Raw genomic sequence first — 15,156 nt, forward strand, 5'->3', positions numbered from 1 at the left:
GCGCTGCAGAACTGTACCCCCCAGCATGTTTACACTGAGTAGGAGATGCTCTGTATCTCATTGTACAACTGTATAGTGACAATAAAGGCATTCTATTCTATTCTTACGCATGGCATTTTTTATTCCAGTGGCAGAAACAAGCTTCTGTAGACTCCCTTTAACACAATACACAAATGTTTTGGACATACAGTGCAATCAAGTGTTTTTCTCTGTTGACAGTTTAAGTAGACTGTTTCTAAAACACTGGAATTTAAAAAAAGCAAATTTAAAGAATTTTTATTTAAAAACACTGCAGTTGTCTTTAAAACTGTTTTATTAAATACAGCATCAAATATTAGTTTGTATTCTTTTTAAGCACATTAGCAGCTTCCATCTTCACCTCTGTCCTACCTACCTGCTGACCAATTTATGCTAAGACACCGAACAATAGCAAGAATGTTTCTGGGCACTGGTGTGCTTCTTTTATTTCCTGTGTGCTCTAATATAATATAATACCATAAGAACTTGAAAACACAATGCAGGGTCTTTTAATTTCCCCCAGTTCATTCAGCATAGCCCCCCTGCTTTTAATAAAACAAACATGTAACATTGTTTCTTACATTACAGAATCAGGTTGTAACAACTTGCAAAGTCCTTTTTTTTTTGGCCTTGAAATCAACAGCCAGAGCTTTTTTTTTGTACATCACTTTTTTAATTTTTGTATTTGTGTTTTTGAAAGATATATATATAAAAAACTTTTGACATTACTCAGTCCAAATCCCCTTGTAAAACATTGATATTTGGTACTTAATAAATAATAGTCCCTGGAAATCATTTTCAATCAGTTTATCCAAATGTGTTTTTTTAAATAGCCAATTACAAAATAAGTTACTTTAAAATGTTGGAGTAGTTCTTTGCTTAAATGTAAAAATAGTTTTAATTTGATGTGCTCCTGAACCAAAACAATGAATACTTGAAAACATCACCTTTAATTGTAATTTTTGAGCATTTTAGTGGCAGCTACCACAGTCTGCTGAGAAACAGTAAAAGTTAATTCCAAATAAAAAGTAATGATTTTGTAGGACGGACCACATGGACATATCAGTGTCACAGAAACATTCAAATTACACTCCAGAAGAAGAACCTGAAGTGGGCCTTTGGGCCACAATATAAACTATATAAACAATATTTTAAAAAAATGGAGAACAACAACAGGCCATTGGACTTGCATCGTCAAAGGATTAGCAACAAGTAGCTATGAAATAGCTCTTTCAGTACCTCAGTGAATACCATCAAAAACACAGGAACTTAACCCTCACTGTTTCATGCCCATGTGTTGACCAGTGTTAAAGAATCCAGGAGACTCACAGGCAGCTAATGACAACCACAGCTTAACGCCATCATGTCGTCATACTGCTTTAAAACCACATTCTCCTCATCGTCAAAATACAACAGACTCATAGACTGGAGCGTGTCCGGCACGCAGCAGGGCGCTTCCACCTCATCGCTAGTAACCTTGAGTGCATGCATGATAGAACGCACTGTGGCGTGGTTGGTCGCCCTGATGCCTACCCCCAGCGGGAACGGACAGGAGCCCGTACAGTGATAGGCATTGTATCCACGGGGAGAGATGATCCAGCCCGACCAGCCGATCTCCTCGAAGTCAACAAACAGAGAAATGCGCTGGCAGTGCTGGGAGCTGTCGAGGGGCATGACACTGGAAGATGCACGAGGCCTTCTGCTGCGGTGCTCGGGGGCAGCCGGTTCAGGTTGGGCTTGTCCTGTGATGAGGTTAGGATAGAAAATTATGACCATTTTTACATTTCGATCACCTGCCTAATATTGAGTCAGTTAGTCTGCTACCAAAACAGCCACTAGACCCCTGAAGGTGTGCTGTGGTATCAGCACCAACATGTTAGCAACAGATCCTTTTAAGTCCTGTAAGCATGGAGGTGTGGCCTCCATGGTTTAGACTAGTTTGTCCAGCACACCTCAGACACACGATTGGATTCATATCTGGGGAATTTTGAGGTCAAACTTGTTGTTGTGCTCCTCAAACCATTCCTGATCCGTTATTGCTTTGACGCAGCTGAAAGAAACCAGAGCAATCAGGGAATATTGTTTCCATGAAAGAGTGTACATGGTCTCCAGCAATTCTTAAGTAGGTGGGACATGTCAAGGTAACATCCACACAGATGGCAGAAACTAAGGCTTCCTAGCAGAACAAAACATCACATTGCCTATGCTGGGTTGCCTTCTTCCCATAGAGCATAGGGTTCCCTGGGTAAGAGTCACACGCACCCTGCCATCCAAGTGATGTAAAAAAAACGTAATTCATCAGACCGGGCCACCTTCTTCCATTCACCATACTCCAGTTCTGATGCTTGCATGCCCATTGTTGGTGCTTTTGACGGTGGACAGGGGTCAGCATGGCATGTGTATTCTGACAAAACCAGCATTAAATTTTTCAGCAATTTGAGCTACAGTGGCTCATGTGTTGGATCAACCACACCGGCTAACCTTCACTCCCCATGTGCATCAGTGAGCCTTCATCTCTCACGACCCTGTCGCTGGTTCCTTCTTTGGACCACTTTTAATAGATACTGACCACTGCAGAAAACAAAACTGCTGAGGATTAGACCCGGTCGTCTAACGATCACCATTTACTCGTCCTCAAACTCACTCGAATCTCACTTTGGCATTTAAATGACATAATGCTAGAACTTTACTCACTGATAAAAACTAAGCCGTATTATGTATAACGTACTGTAACTGCATTAAAATGGATCCACATGAACAGCACACAGTCAAGAGACGGGTTAAGTGAACAAACTGTATTGATCGGTCAACTGGTGCTAAGCAGACTAGCATGAGATGTGTAGATGCCTCACTTTTTTTCTTTCATGGTGATCATCTGCCCTGAGACTTGATTAGCCCAAGTCTAAAAGACAAAAACAAACAAAAAACCCCACCAAGCATGAAACCAAAGCCCAGATGAGTTGCAGGAGTCCAAATATTCCACTTGCAATTTGCTTAGAATTTCTTATTAAGTTAAAAATGGCAAAATCATCTTGCCTGCCTAAATCAATCACTGTTATAACAGAGGAAAGGTCACACTGTGCAATATGCCCACATCTCTCTCACCACCTTACCAAAGTATGACTGGTTTGATGCTCCTGTCTGTTTGTCGTGTGAGAATATGACCAGGTAGGCGCTTGTGTCTGTCAGCTCTACATTCTGTTTAGATGAATGCAACACCGACTCCAGCCAGTTACCGGAAGGAAGTGTAGTCATCACCAGGATGCCGTTGTCCTCCTGACTGTTCTGGATCCACTTGGATACCTGACATTTAAAACAAGCATGACATCATCCCTCCAATCTAACACAAACCATGATCGTCATCATTATGAGACGTTTTTATTTGGAATTGATCATCTGACTTTTGAAATAATGACCAATGATTTAACTTAAAAGGAATTATTTTCTCACAACAAGCCTCAAACATTCATTTTAAACAAAGAAAATGAAGTTATGGATTTTTTTTTACTATTTGAGTGACATTGAAGACTTCCCATCCTTGTGTGTATAGTGGAACCAATCTGGAGGTGATGAGGTTTCCTCGCCATGGCTTCACAAGGTTCTCCAGCACCTCATACAGAGCCACCTGGAGACAAAAAAAGAGAGGAAAAAACCCCACCACCAACAAACAAACAGAAACTATCACTATTTGTTTTCAAAAACGTCAGAATCCCTGTTAAAGGCCCACGATTATCAAATGCTGCAGACAAAGAAACCGGGCGAGTACACTTAGTAGTTAGTGCGCCAAAATATTGCCACAATGTTTCCTGTACAATATAAGAAAAAAGTGAAAATGATTTGTCTTTAAAAGCAAGCAAACAAGAAGCATTTACTTTGTAGAAATGAGGCGTGTGAAAGCTTCCGGGATAAAACTTCCTTTTCTTTCGGAACCAGCGGAACTGCGCTTTGATCATTCTCTCATCTCTGCCGAAAGATGACAAGTTGAAGAAGTGAAAACTCTCTCCAGGTTGTCCTGCAGACGACAAAACAATATAAAAATATTTAGAGAAATGATGAAACCATACACTGGAAAAGCGCAGGCTTTTAAACAGACACATAGCTTGCGCGATTGCGTCTTTACGCACTTATACGCATACTACTTCTTATTTTTGTGCGCCCTAGATGCAAACTCATTGGAAGATATTCTCGCGGAACAGCCGCTACTGTTGCTTCTCACCTTTATCGCTGAAACTCCGCACCGTGTTTCCTTCCAGAATGTCCGTCTGGCTTTTCGGGGTCCCATCCGTGACAGAAACCACGTTAAAAAGATCCAGCATGAACTGAGGAGCCTTCTTCTGAGGAGCCACCGCTGGTCTGGGGATATCCTTAAGATAGAAGAGACGATCCAGCTTCTGCCTGGCCATTTTCGTCGCGTCCAAACCGTCCTGCGGGATCGCCAGCGGGGTGACGCATCTTAGCAGCAGGAGAGCGAGGAGGCAGAGGCGCGGAGCTCGTGCCGTCATCTCCAGACTGGACTGAGCTCTACACCTGTGTGAGGGTAGGTAATAAATGAGGGGGTGCCCTTGTATTTAGCAAACAGTAAGAGGTGATTGGACCATGACTGATGACAAAACACACACACACAAAAAAAAAAACAAATACACAAAAGTATGGGTGGAAACGAGCAGAGATCCAGCTGTAAAGAAAAATAAACACACCACTAATTTGTCCGGCTTACTGTAGTTTACAAGACGCTCCTGTTCATTTGAAAAGTTAATTCAGACATGCTGTTATGCACGTTTTACGACAGATTGACCGCATGTGTTAAAATACGTTCAAATGTATTGAAGAGAATAACTTTCACGTATTTAGTATTACACCCCTCGCCCTTCGGTGCCACCGTTTTATTCGCTGGACCAAATAAAATTATCCGATCATGATGTCTTGTCACCTTTGTCCCACGTCATGCGTTATCAGTATGAGGCCAGTCGCTGGAGAGCAAACGAACAACCGAGCCGTGACGCAAATGAAGCGCGTTTTCAAAAGCTGCCTGTTAACGCGGACGTTTTCACAAAAAACTCTGCCAGTGTTTGGACAGTGACTCAGAGTTAACAGCGTGACGTGTTTATTCCTCAATTAGGGCGAATCCCCGCTGACCTCTGATCAATCAAGTACAACAAAAGGGATCAAACTCTCGGGTTCGTCACGCTGATCGATGGCTCAATCTCCTCTCCCGTTGTTAATCAAATCTACGACCATTACACGGGAATGATGATCCCCCTCATTACTCACATTTAAGACAATGAAAGAAAACGTATCACTGAGTAGCCACCCAGTCAGATAAGCCTGAAAACAGACAAAAGCAAAAAAAGCAAAAAGCCAGGCAACAAAGAGGATCAAATGATTGGATTTACTAAAACAAGACTTGGATTTAACTCAACTGCTTTGACTTCTTTTTAAACTGCTTTCTATAAAAAGGCAAAATTCATGTTTGGATATACAACCTTGTTTCCAAAGGGCTAGACAGGTGTGTAAAAACCTGAATGCAATAAACATAACTGAAAAGCTGTAGATTGCATAACTAGTTAGTTTCATTACTACCTTGGAGATGGCAGCACTGACAAAAAAAATTGAGGTGAAAGAGGAAATATATATACATCAGAGGGTTAGAGCGGCAAGGTTGAGATGGTTTGGACATGTGTAGAGGAGGGTTAGTCACATATTGGACAAGGGATGCTGAATATTGAGCTGCCAGGCAGGAGGAAAAGAGGAAGATCTGAGAGAATATTTGTGGATGTAGTGAAGGAGGATATGGAGAGGGCTGGTGTGACAGAAAAGAATGCTAGGGTGAGATGGAGGCAGATGATCTTCTGTGGCGAGCCCTGAAGGGAGCAGGATAGTATTAAAAGAGCCTCCCAGAGAAGCTCAATCTTTCAGAATGTAAGGTAGGGTGGTGTAATAGGAGCAATGGCTGTAATCTTAAAATTTCAAAGAAAGGTCAAGGTCAAGTTTATTTATATAGCACATTTCAAACAGCCGATGCTGCACAAAGTGCTTAAAAATATAAAAATGGCATTAAGAAGCAACAATGTAATCCAGTAATAACAATATAAAACAATAATAGGACAATGAAAGAATTAAAACAATAACTAAAACTATTTCCAATAAGACCAAAATGCTTGGGCCATAGTGTGTCAAAAGCCAGGGCATAAAAATGTGTCTTTAGTAATGATTTAAATTGCTCAAGTGTTTGTGCAGATCTAATATTTAGGGGGAGACTATTCCAAAGTCTGGGACCTGCCACAGAGAAGGATCTATCACCACGAGATTTGAGATAAGTCCGTGGGATGGACTGCATTAATTTTGGGCTACACGTCATGGTTTTTCCTGGAGCATAAGCAGAGAGGAGCTCAGATAGGTAAGGAGGAGCTCGGGCGTTAAGTGACTTAAAAACAAAAAGTAAAAGTTTAAATTGGATCCCATAAGAGACAGGAAGCCAGTGTAAAGAAGCTAAAACTGGGGTTATATGCTCTCTCCGTTTGGTACCAGTTAGCAGGCGAGCAGCTGCATTTTGAACCATCTGAAGACGATGGATGGTGGCCTGATCTAGACCATAATACAATGAATTGCAGTAGTTCAATCTGCAAGTAAGGAAAAGGTGAATAACACGTTCAAAGACGTTAGCCGGGAGGTATGGCTTTACCTTGGCTAGCTGTCTTAACTGAAAGAAGCAGGACTGAACTTCTGCACTCACCTGCTTATTCAATTTAAAAGAACCATCAAAGTAGACACCGAGGATTTTTATGCCAACCACTGTTTGTCATCGTCAAGGCAGCGTAATAAGAGCTGGGGATGGTCTGACCCTGCTTTTAAAGGTAGATAAACTTGCAAATCATCAGCAAAACATTGAAATGAAATGCTGTACCGCGAGAAGATGGAGCCCAATGGCAACAGATAGAGTGCGAACAGGGCAGGACCCAAAATAGAGCCTTGAGGTACACTGTATTTAAGAAGGGCTATTTTGGAGTTGTGGGGGCCCGTATTGACATGAAAAGACCTTTCTGACAAGTAGGACCAAAACCACTGTAGGGCAGATCCTTTTAGGCCAGCATGAAATTCTAGCCGTGATAACAGGATGTCATGGTCAACCGTGTCAAAAGCTGCTGACAAGTCCAACAATAAAAGGGCAGCAGGGCTGCCAGAGTCCAGAGTTAAAAGAATATCGTTAAAAATCTTTAAAAGTGCCGTCTCAGTGCTATGAAGTGATTTAAAACTTAAAAATTTTCAGAGATCATATTAAAGTCAAGGTGGGCCTGCAACTGTAAGTAGACCACTTTCTCCAAAACTTTAGACAGAAAAGGAAGCTTTGAGATTGGCCTGTAATTGGACAGAACAGTTGGGTCGAGGTTTTTTTTTTTTTTTAAGAAGAGGCTGAACTATACCTTGTTTAAAGCATGATGGGACGCAGCCTGTAGCAAGGGACGTATTAATTAATCTCAGGATAAAAGGCCCAACAGTATTAAAAGTGCTTTTAAGCAAGCTTGGAGGGAGACAATCGGAGGGGCAGTGTGATGATCTTAGGTTACTAACTACCGCAGTCAAGTCATTAAGGGAGACGGGATCAAACTGCTCTAAGAGCACATAGGAGAAAGACTCGGATCTGAAGCAGCGGACGACGAGACAAGAGCCCTAATCGATAGAATCTTGTCATTAAAAAAAGCTAAAAAATCATTGCAAATACTTGGTGGAGGAATGGCTCCGGCATTATCACGTGAACCAAGAAAGCGATTAAGGACATTAAAAAGTACCTGAGGCCTGTGACTGTTTACTGACACTAAGTTTGAGACAAACTGTGTCTTTGCAGTTTTTACAGCTTCTTGGTGAGCAGAAAGACGAGTCCTTAAAATCTGTAGGGAAACGTGCAATCTGTCCGTCTGAGGGAGCGCGTATGTTCGTTCAACCATGGCTCTGATAAATGCTTAGCGCGCAGTCCTGAGCGGAGCAATAGAGTCCAAGATATCAGTGCAGGAGGAATGAAGAATGTCCGAAAGGTCCTCAACACTTTTACAGTTGGAGTTCATTATTCCAGAATCCATAAAGGCAGCAGAAAAAGCGGCGCTGTTAGAGCATTAAGCGCTCGCTTTTTGCGCGCTGGGGCATACGGCTTATCTACCGAGCAGCGTGTTAAAGTAAGTTTTTCTCCACAGTCACAGATGCAATTTAAAACAATACAGACATACAAATAAGACTCAGCAAAACTATCACCTTCTCTGGGATCAAACTCAACCGGCGGGTGGTCTGACCAATCAAAAATCACCCTCAAAAAATGAGGCTCATATTTGCTGTGTGTCTCCAACACAGGAGAAGATGGAGTGATCAGCGTGATAAAACAAACAAACAAACAAAAAAATCTATATTCTGAGAATTTAAAAAAAAACCCCAAATAAACAAGATGATGAGGAGAAAAAAGACAAAATGCATTAAAAAAAAGTCAGAATTCTGAGAGTAGAGAAAGAACTTTGACTTTTTCCCCTTCAAGTCTTTGGAAAATAAAAAAGTCAGGGTAATTTTTTTCTTTCCCCTAGTGGGCAAAATCCTCTCTTATAATAGTACAATGTTGGCTTAACATCACTTAAAAAACAACAACTAAAAAAACAACAACAACAACAACAACAACACACAACTACATGATCTAAACATGGAAAATGAACTGGTACTGGTTTTCTATTAATTGCACACTGAAGGCACTTTCTACTACAAGCCTCATTATGCCTTTACTTTATGTCTTTCTTCTTACTTACTCAGAATAATCACTGGTTTGGCTTTTCGATCAGTTGTCTTGTCTGTATGTTGTTGATATACAGACTTTGAGGGACCATCGATCGACTCATTCAAGCTTCTGATTGGTAAACTAACTGCTGTAACTCCTGCTTCTGTTTTCTTTGTAATATTTTCAGTTAAACATATCATGTAAATTATTTGCAAACGATTGAATTCTGTTTTAATCTGCATTTTACACAGAATCCCAAAATAATTTGGAAACAACAGTTAATTGAACTATTCAAATGCTATTAATAAACCTAAGGAGGAGGAAGAAGAAAAAAAGATAAATTGCTTTAAAATTTACACTAAAATAGGAACTATGGAAACCACTTTTCTGTCTTGTCAGGGTATGGAGCAGTGTACTGAGTGCTTAATGCCCAAGAAAAAGTCCCCTCTCTAAAAATTCTGTTGTTCTAGACATGTGCACTGTATATGTAAAAGCTTGTGAGACTAGGATACCCTTGGACGTTTACACTGATTTAAAGCAAGGCCGATGTTCTCATAAGCAGTTCAGGAAAGATGGTAAATGGACTGATTCTTATATAGCGCTTTTCTTCTCTCCCGGAGTCCAAACAACATTCACACAAGCACTTCTAAGCTCAAGTGCAACCTAAACTACATTCACACACATTCATACTCCAATGAACGCATTGGAGGGCAACTTGGGGTTAGTATCTTGCCCAAGGATATTTGGCATACAGACTGGGGAAGCCAAGGATTGAACCACCAACCTTCCGATCAGTAGCTGATCTGCTCGACCACCTGAGCCACAGCCACCCTTTCTTTCACATAAAGAAATGTTTTCTGAAATAATCAACTTACAAAGCCATCTTTTCAGTGAAGTACATGCAAACCTGTAAATGCAAACCTTGTTGATCATGAAAAACGTTCAGCACTGATATAAATGATCTGTTTTGCGATTCCACCCAGTGTTTGTTACTGATAGATGCTAAAGACCTTATTTTGACATCTGGACTTCACGTTCCTGTCTTAGATTTGCAGACTAGAGGTAATTCTAATATCTGACATTTGAATTTGAAACTCCAGCTAGTTTAGTGTAAAGTCAGGCGAAAACAGGTAACCAGGCTCAGTCTGAAACAGGCCTCCAGGAAAGCGGCTGGGCTGGGCTTTGTGACCAAACATCATGTAACCTTCACACCATTTGCTCTGGTACAAAGAAAAGCCTCTGTAGTTCAACAGAAGTTGTGTTTCTATCCGTTTCTTGGCCTGCAGCAGTGATTTCTTTTGAAGTTTCTGCTGCCTGGCACCTTCATGACGAGGACAAGCCTAAATAAAATCATTAGTCCTGCTCAAGGAATTTCTTGGAATGTATAACAGCCTTAAAAATCTTTGTTATGGTAGCACTAAAGCAGTGAGACATACTGTTTTGTGAGCCTTTTCTATGTTTACAGGTGAATTTAGTTACCTTTGGACAAAATCAGCTGCGCCCCCTTCTCCAGTCTTGCAGTGCTAAACTAAGTTAACCAGCTGTTGGCTGATTGGTAACTGTCAAAAATGATTGGAAGGTTTCCAAGCCTTCTCCTTCATCTTTTGGGTCTGCTTGCACTTAGCAAAGAAGTTTAAAGATTCATTATCGCCACCCACTGGACGGGAGTGTGGATCAGACACTTGGCAGAGGGAGAAAACAAAATAAAAACCTCTCCTGTTCTTCTTACCAACTTTGGAAAAGTAGTGACACATCAGAAAAACATATACTTATGTGCAGTTGTTTGAACTAATTATTTTGGAGTCTTCTGAATTTTTTATTGTTTTGTTTGTTAGTTGTTTCCTCCACATCCTGGGTCTCAATTGTTTTTTAAAATTATGGGACTGCTTAAAAGCAGGGTCCATACCGCAAACCCCAAGAGTTTAAATTAATTCTGCCAATTCTGTTCAGCGAAACTGTCAAACATCCATACACTTAGCATTCTGTGGCTTAGAGAAAATCCAAAATAAATGTGAACTTCTTCACCCAATTCTTGTTTTTAAAGTCATTAAAGAAACATGTTATACAATTGTTCAAACCTGGAAAAAGAACAATTCAAAGAAAAAATTAAAAGCCACAATAACACACAGTCTGACTCCAAATCCTTGACATTGCAAGACAACTGTTTTTGTATTTTCCTTGTCCACATGCAAACACAGATATGGAGTTTGTTAAAATGTATACACTATAAGGAACTTTTCCAAAACCTTTGTTTTCAGCGACCTAAAATGTCGTATACGTGTGCACGAAGAGTAGAAACAGTTAAAGCTTAAAAAGCACCCCTGTACGTGGACAGGGCCTTGTAGTCCACTTTATATTAACCACCTATGTTAGCAATGTACTGGTGAGAAGAGATCTAAAAGATAAGCAGTCTTTTTTTGGCAGTTTTTTGACATCTATGTGATGTAACTGTATCACATCTGACGTATCTCTTTGAATATTTTTATATAATCTTCATATAATATTATCACATAGTATCTTATCATAAGTGTTTTCTGCTATAAAATACCTCATAATCACACGCAGTTTAAAAGAACTAGCAAAGCATTGTGTGGAAGTATTACAGTTTGCATGTAAAAAATCCTAACAGCTGTTACCTCAAGGCAATTTAAACTTTAAGTTAAGCAACCTACAATATTACAACACTACAGAATTCTTTGTGTACCCAAAATCATCTAATTCTATAAGTGACCGTTCAGTTTCTACAGGCTAGTTGTCAAGGCCCTTGCATGTTTTTTTGAAGAATCAAAAACAACAATTGGTTGATGCTCATTGTTTTATTTAACATGACTTAAACCTAACTGTTGGGTGGCCCAGATGCCTGGCACCTTGTTCTCGGCTCATGCCAGGATAGCCAGCCTATGAAGGAGTACGCGTCGCTTGCTTCTGGTTCTCTGGGGCTCTTATCCTTCATCTTGGTGTCTCTCTTTCTTGGGTGGGCACATATTTGTTATCAGAAATGTGTGGCCTCAGCTTGTAGACAATCTAGAGGTTGTCTTGGATAAACTAATGATTGGCACAACAGTGCGTTCATATCATAATTTGCAAAAGATGTCAGGCAGGACAGGCTGAAATCAGGGAGGGCCAGCCATCTGCCGTGACCGTTAGAGCGGGTGAGGGGAAAGTGAAAAAACAAAACAAAACACAACAGCACAACAAAACAAACCCCATAGTGATATTTGTTGGAGTAATCTGGTAATTCATTTTTAATTAAAATACTAATAGTAAAACAGTAAGACAGTGTAATCAGTGCAGTATTCAGGTATACAGCCAGATGATGGACACTGCAGTCGATGTTGTGTGGTCTTTTTGTTTACCAGCAGGAAACCTGATGAAAAACCACAAGGTTTTGGTCCTATGTGCTCTTCTTTTCAGTGCAGGTGTCTCTAGGGAACTCTTAGAGAGGCTGGGGAAGAAGGGAAGCTGGAGAACTGGCTGGGTGTGATGCACTGGTTTGCATTCAAGCTCAGCATCCTTTAAATTAGACTCACCAACAAATGCTGATCACTGTGGCTTCCTGTTCTCACCTTCATTAACTGTTCGAGTTCATCAAGATCCTTAAGCTTTAAGCATTTGGTTTTATGTGGTTGGAATCCTCATCTCATATTCAAATTGCTCTTATGATTTAAATCTCGAGTGCTCTTCCTTTAGTTTTCTTGTAAAGAAACAGTATTCAGTATTAGTACCACAGTCAGTCAAGATGAACTTGAAGAGACAATAATCCATATTTCCAGGGTAGAGCTGATAGAGCCAGCTCCACAGCTACCAGGGCCCAGAGACCACGTATCAATGGGTTCATTAAATGAAATGTGGAGCATAACCTCTGGTGCCATGCTTCAGACAATTTCCATACAGACACCAGGAATCACTGAAGAGATGGGACATGCCAGACTAATGTCAGTAACTTTGAATTTATGGAGGCAGTAACGGCAGTCCATGTCTTTGAGATCAACATGCAGTATTCCTGTGGAACTCAGATGTGACAGAGCATTTACTAGCTGCTATAAAATCAGCCTCATCTCTGTTATGGGGAGACCTTGGTTGCAGTCTTGTATGTAGTCACAAAGGCTTTGATCAAGTAGTTCAAAATTTAAGCATGGTCCCTGTCAAGGAAACAGCCATACCAGTTCACAATGCTGAAGGTGTCTGGATCCAAGCTGTTTCAAAATTTCAGGGTGGATCTTGCCGACTTTGTTGGTTCCTGTGTGGTGACATTTTGGTACAAAGCTGTAGCCACCCTGTGTGACGAAAGCCTCTAGTGAAGGATGAGGAGGTGCTGTGTATCACTGCAGGTGTCTCTGGAGAAGCTCTTTGAGAGACAGGTGTGAAAGAAGTGGTGACAGAGAACATCCGAGGCTGTCAAGCACTGACTAAGTGCAGTGTTTAATCAGACTCTCCAACAGATGCTGATCAGTGTCCTGTTCTCACGTTGGATATTTTGAGCCTGTTCAGGAGCCAGTATCAAATATGGAACCATCACAGCCTTTAGTCAAAAGCAAATCCACCTTTCCCACCAAACCACACATTTATACAATTTCTTCACACAAAAAAACATTTTTAACTTTAATAAACATGCCGACCAGTGGATATATCAACTTCTATGTTATAACTTTTGTCACAAACCTGTACAATCAAGAGACAGACGGCAGTCGACTTCAGTTCATTGCAGAGTGAAGCTACTGTCTGTTTAGGGAGGGTCTGTGCCACACTGCCCCCTGCTGGCAGCAAAAATGATGACAAAGCCATCAATTTACAGGAGTTATAATAATCTCCCGCTGTGTTATCCATACGTTTCAACATACCAACATTCCCTGGGGCAGTCCTACAGTTTGTGATGTGATTTCCCTACATTGCTACAGCGACAAACTTCCTCAGCTATGAAATCTTCTGTTGTCCTGTATCTCTAAAAGCCAAACCCTCCTTCTGTAAACAATTTCATCAGTATCATATTAAAGTGAGTGACTAAACAAAGGTACAGCAGCTCTGTGTCCCCTTTAACCAGCACAGTATCAGTACCATGAAAATGAATTAAACTGAACGATCTTTACACTTTTAATTTTTACCCTCGTGCTACTATGTGTTCAAGACTGATCATGTTTACTTTACTCTGATAATTCACACTTTAATCTTGAGTTTACAGCCTCTATTCTGTTTCTTACACACTGAACAAAAATATAAACGCAACACTTTTGTTTTTGCTCCCATTCCCCATGGGATGGACGTAGAGACCTAAAATTCATTCCAGATACACAATATAACCATCCCTCCCAAACAGTGGTCACAAATCAGTCCAAATGTGTGGTAGTGGGCACATCTGCTATATTAAGATAATCCATCCCACCTCACAGGTGTGCCACATCAGGATGCTGATCTGACATCATGAGTAGTGCACAGGTGTACCTCAGACTGCCCACAACAAAAGGCCACCCTGGAATGTGCAGTTTTTTGCGCTATTGGGGGTCTGGGGACCCAGAACCGGTCAGTATCTGGTGTGACCACCATTTGCCTCATGCAGTGCAACACATCGTCGCATGGAGTCTATCAGATTGTCAATTGTGGCCTGTGGAATGTTGGTCCACTCCACTTCAATGGCTGTGCGAGGTTGTTGGATATTCGTGGGAACTGGTACACGCTGTCGTATACGCCGGTCAAGCACATCCCGAACATGCTCAATGGGTGACATGTCCGGTGAGTATGCTGGCCATGCAAGAACTGGGACATTCTCAGCTGCCATCTGCCCTGAACAATGTGAACCTTGATTCATCCGTGAAGCGCACACCTCTCCAACGTGCCAGACGCCATCGAATGTGAGCATTTGCCCACACAAGTCTGTTACGGCGACGAGCTGGAGTCAGGTCAAGACCCCGATGAGGACGACGGGCATGCAGTTGAGCGTCCCAGAGACGGTTTCTGACAGTTTGTGCAGAAATTGTTTGGTTGTGCAAACCAATTGTTCCAGCAGCTGTCTGGGTGGCTGGTCTCAGACGATCTTGGAGGTGAACCTGCTGGATGTGGAGGTCCTGGGCTGGTGTGGTTACACGAGGTCTGCGGTTGTGAGGCCGGTTGGATGTGCTGCCATATTCTCTGAAACGCCCGTGGAGACGGCTTATGGTTGAGAAATGAACATTCAATGCACGGGCGACAGATCTGATTGACATTCCTGCTGTCAGCATGCCAATTGCACGCTCCCTCATTGCTTGTGGCATCTGTGGCATTTTGCTGTGAGACAAAACTGCACATTCCAGGGTGGCCTTTTGTTGTGGGCAGTCTGAGGTACACCTGTGCACTACTCATGATGTCAGATCAGCATCCTGATGTGGCACACCTGTGAGGTGGGATGGATTATCTCA

The 15,156-nt window shown here is 41.5% G+C and overlaps 1 protein-coding gene across 3 annotated transcripts; it reads right to left on the reverse strand.

The window, feature by feature from the left end:
• Positions 1 to 147: 147 nt before the first annotated feature.
• On the reverse strand, positions 148 to 10,355 carry LOC308390688 (bone morphogenetic protein 2-B). 3 transcript variants are annotated; one of them, XM_080872928.1, is made up of 6 exons: positions 10,247 to 10,355; positions 4,235 to 4,545; positions 3,891 to 4,030; positions 3,527 to 3,643; positions 3,132 to 3,321; positions 148 to 1,760 (listed from the first exon to the last, which is right to left on the reverse strand). In XM_080872928.1, the coding sequence occupies exons 2-6, from the start codon at positions 4,518 to 4,520 to the stop codon at positions 1,354 to 1,356; spliced, it is 1,140 nt and encodes a 379-aa protein (XP_080729054.1). In that variant the 5' UTR covers positions 4,521 to 4,545; positions 10,247 to 10,355; the 3' UTR covers positions 148 to 1,353. The 3 variants fall into 3 exon arrangements, with proteins under 3 accessions (XP_080729054.1, XP_080729055.1, XP_080729056.1); XM_080872929.1 differs by lacking the exon at positions 10,247 to 10,355 and adding an exon at positions 4,949 to 5,063; XM_080872930.1 differs by lacking the exon at positions 10,247 to 10,355 and adding an exon at positions 4,716 to 4,828.
• Positions 10,356 to 15,156: the final 4,801 nt, after the last annotated feature.

The sequence above is a fragment of the Rhamphochromis sp. 'chilingali' genome (assembly GCF_963969265.1).
Source record: "Rhamphochromis sp. 'chilingali' genome assembly, chromosome: 22".
Lineage (NCBI taxonomy): Eukaryota > Metazoa > Chordata > Actinopteri > Cichliformes > Cichlidae > Rhamphochromis > Rhamphochromis sp. 'chilingali'.

Coding starts and splice junctions, on each gene's coding strand:
- LOC308390688 (XM_080872928.1), bottom strand. CDS start 4,520: ATGACGGCACGAGCTCCGCGCCTCTGCCTCCTCGCTCTCCTGCTGCTA. Junction 3,644..3,890: donor ACACGCCTCATTTCTACAAA/GTAAATGCTTCT, acceptor TTTTGTCTCCAG/GTGGCTCTGTATGAGGTGCT. Junction 1,761..3,131: donor ATCAAACCAGTCATACTTTG/GTAAGGTGGTGA, acceptor ACCTCATCACAG/GACAAGCCCAACCTGAACCG.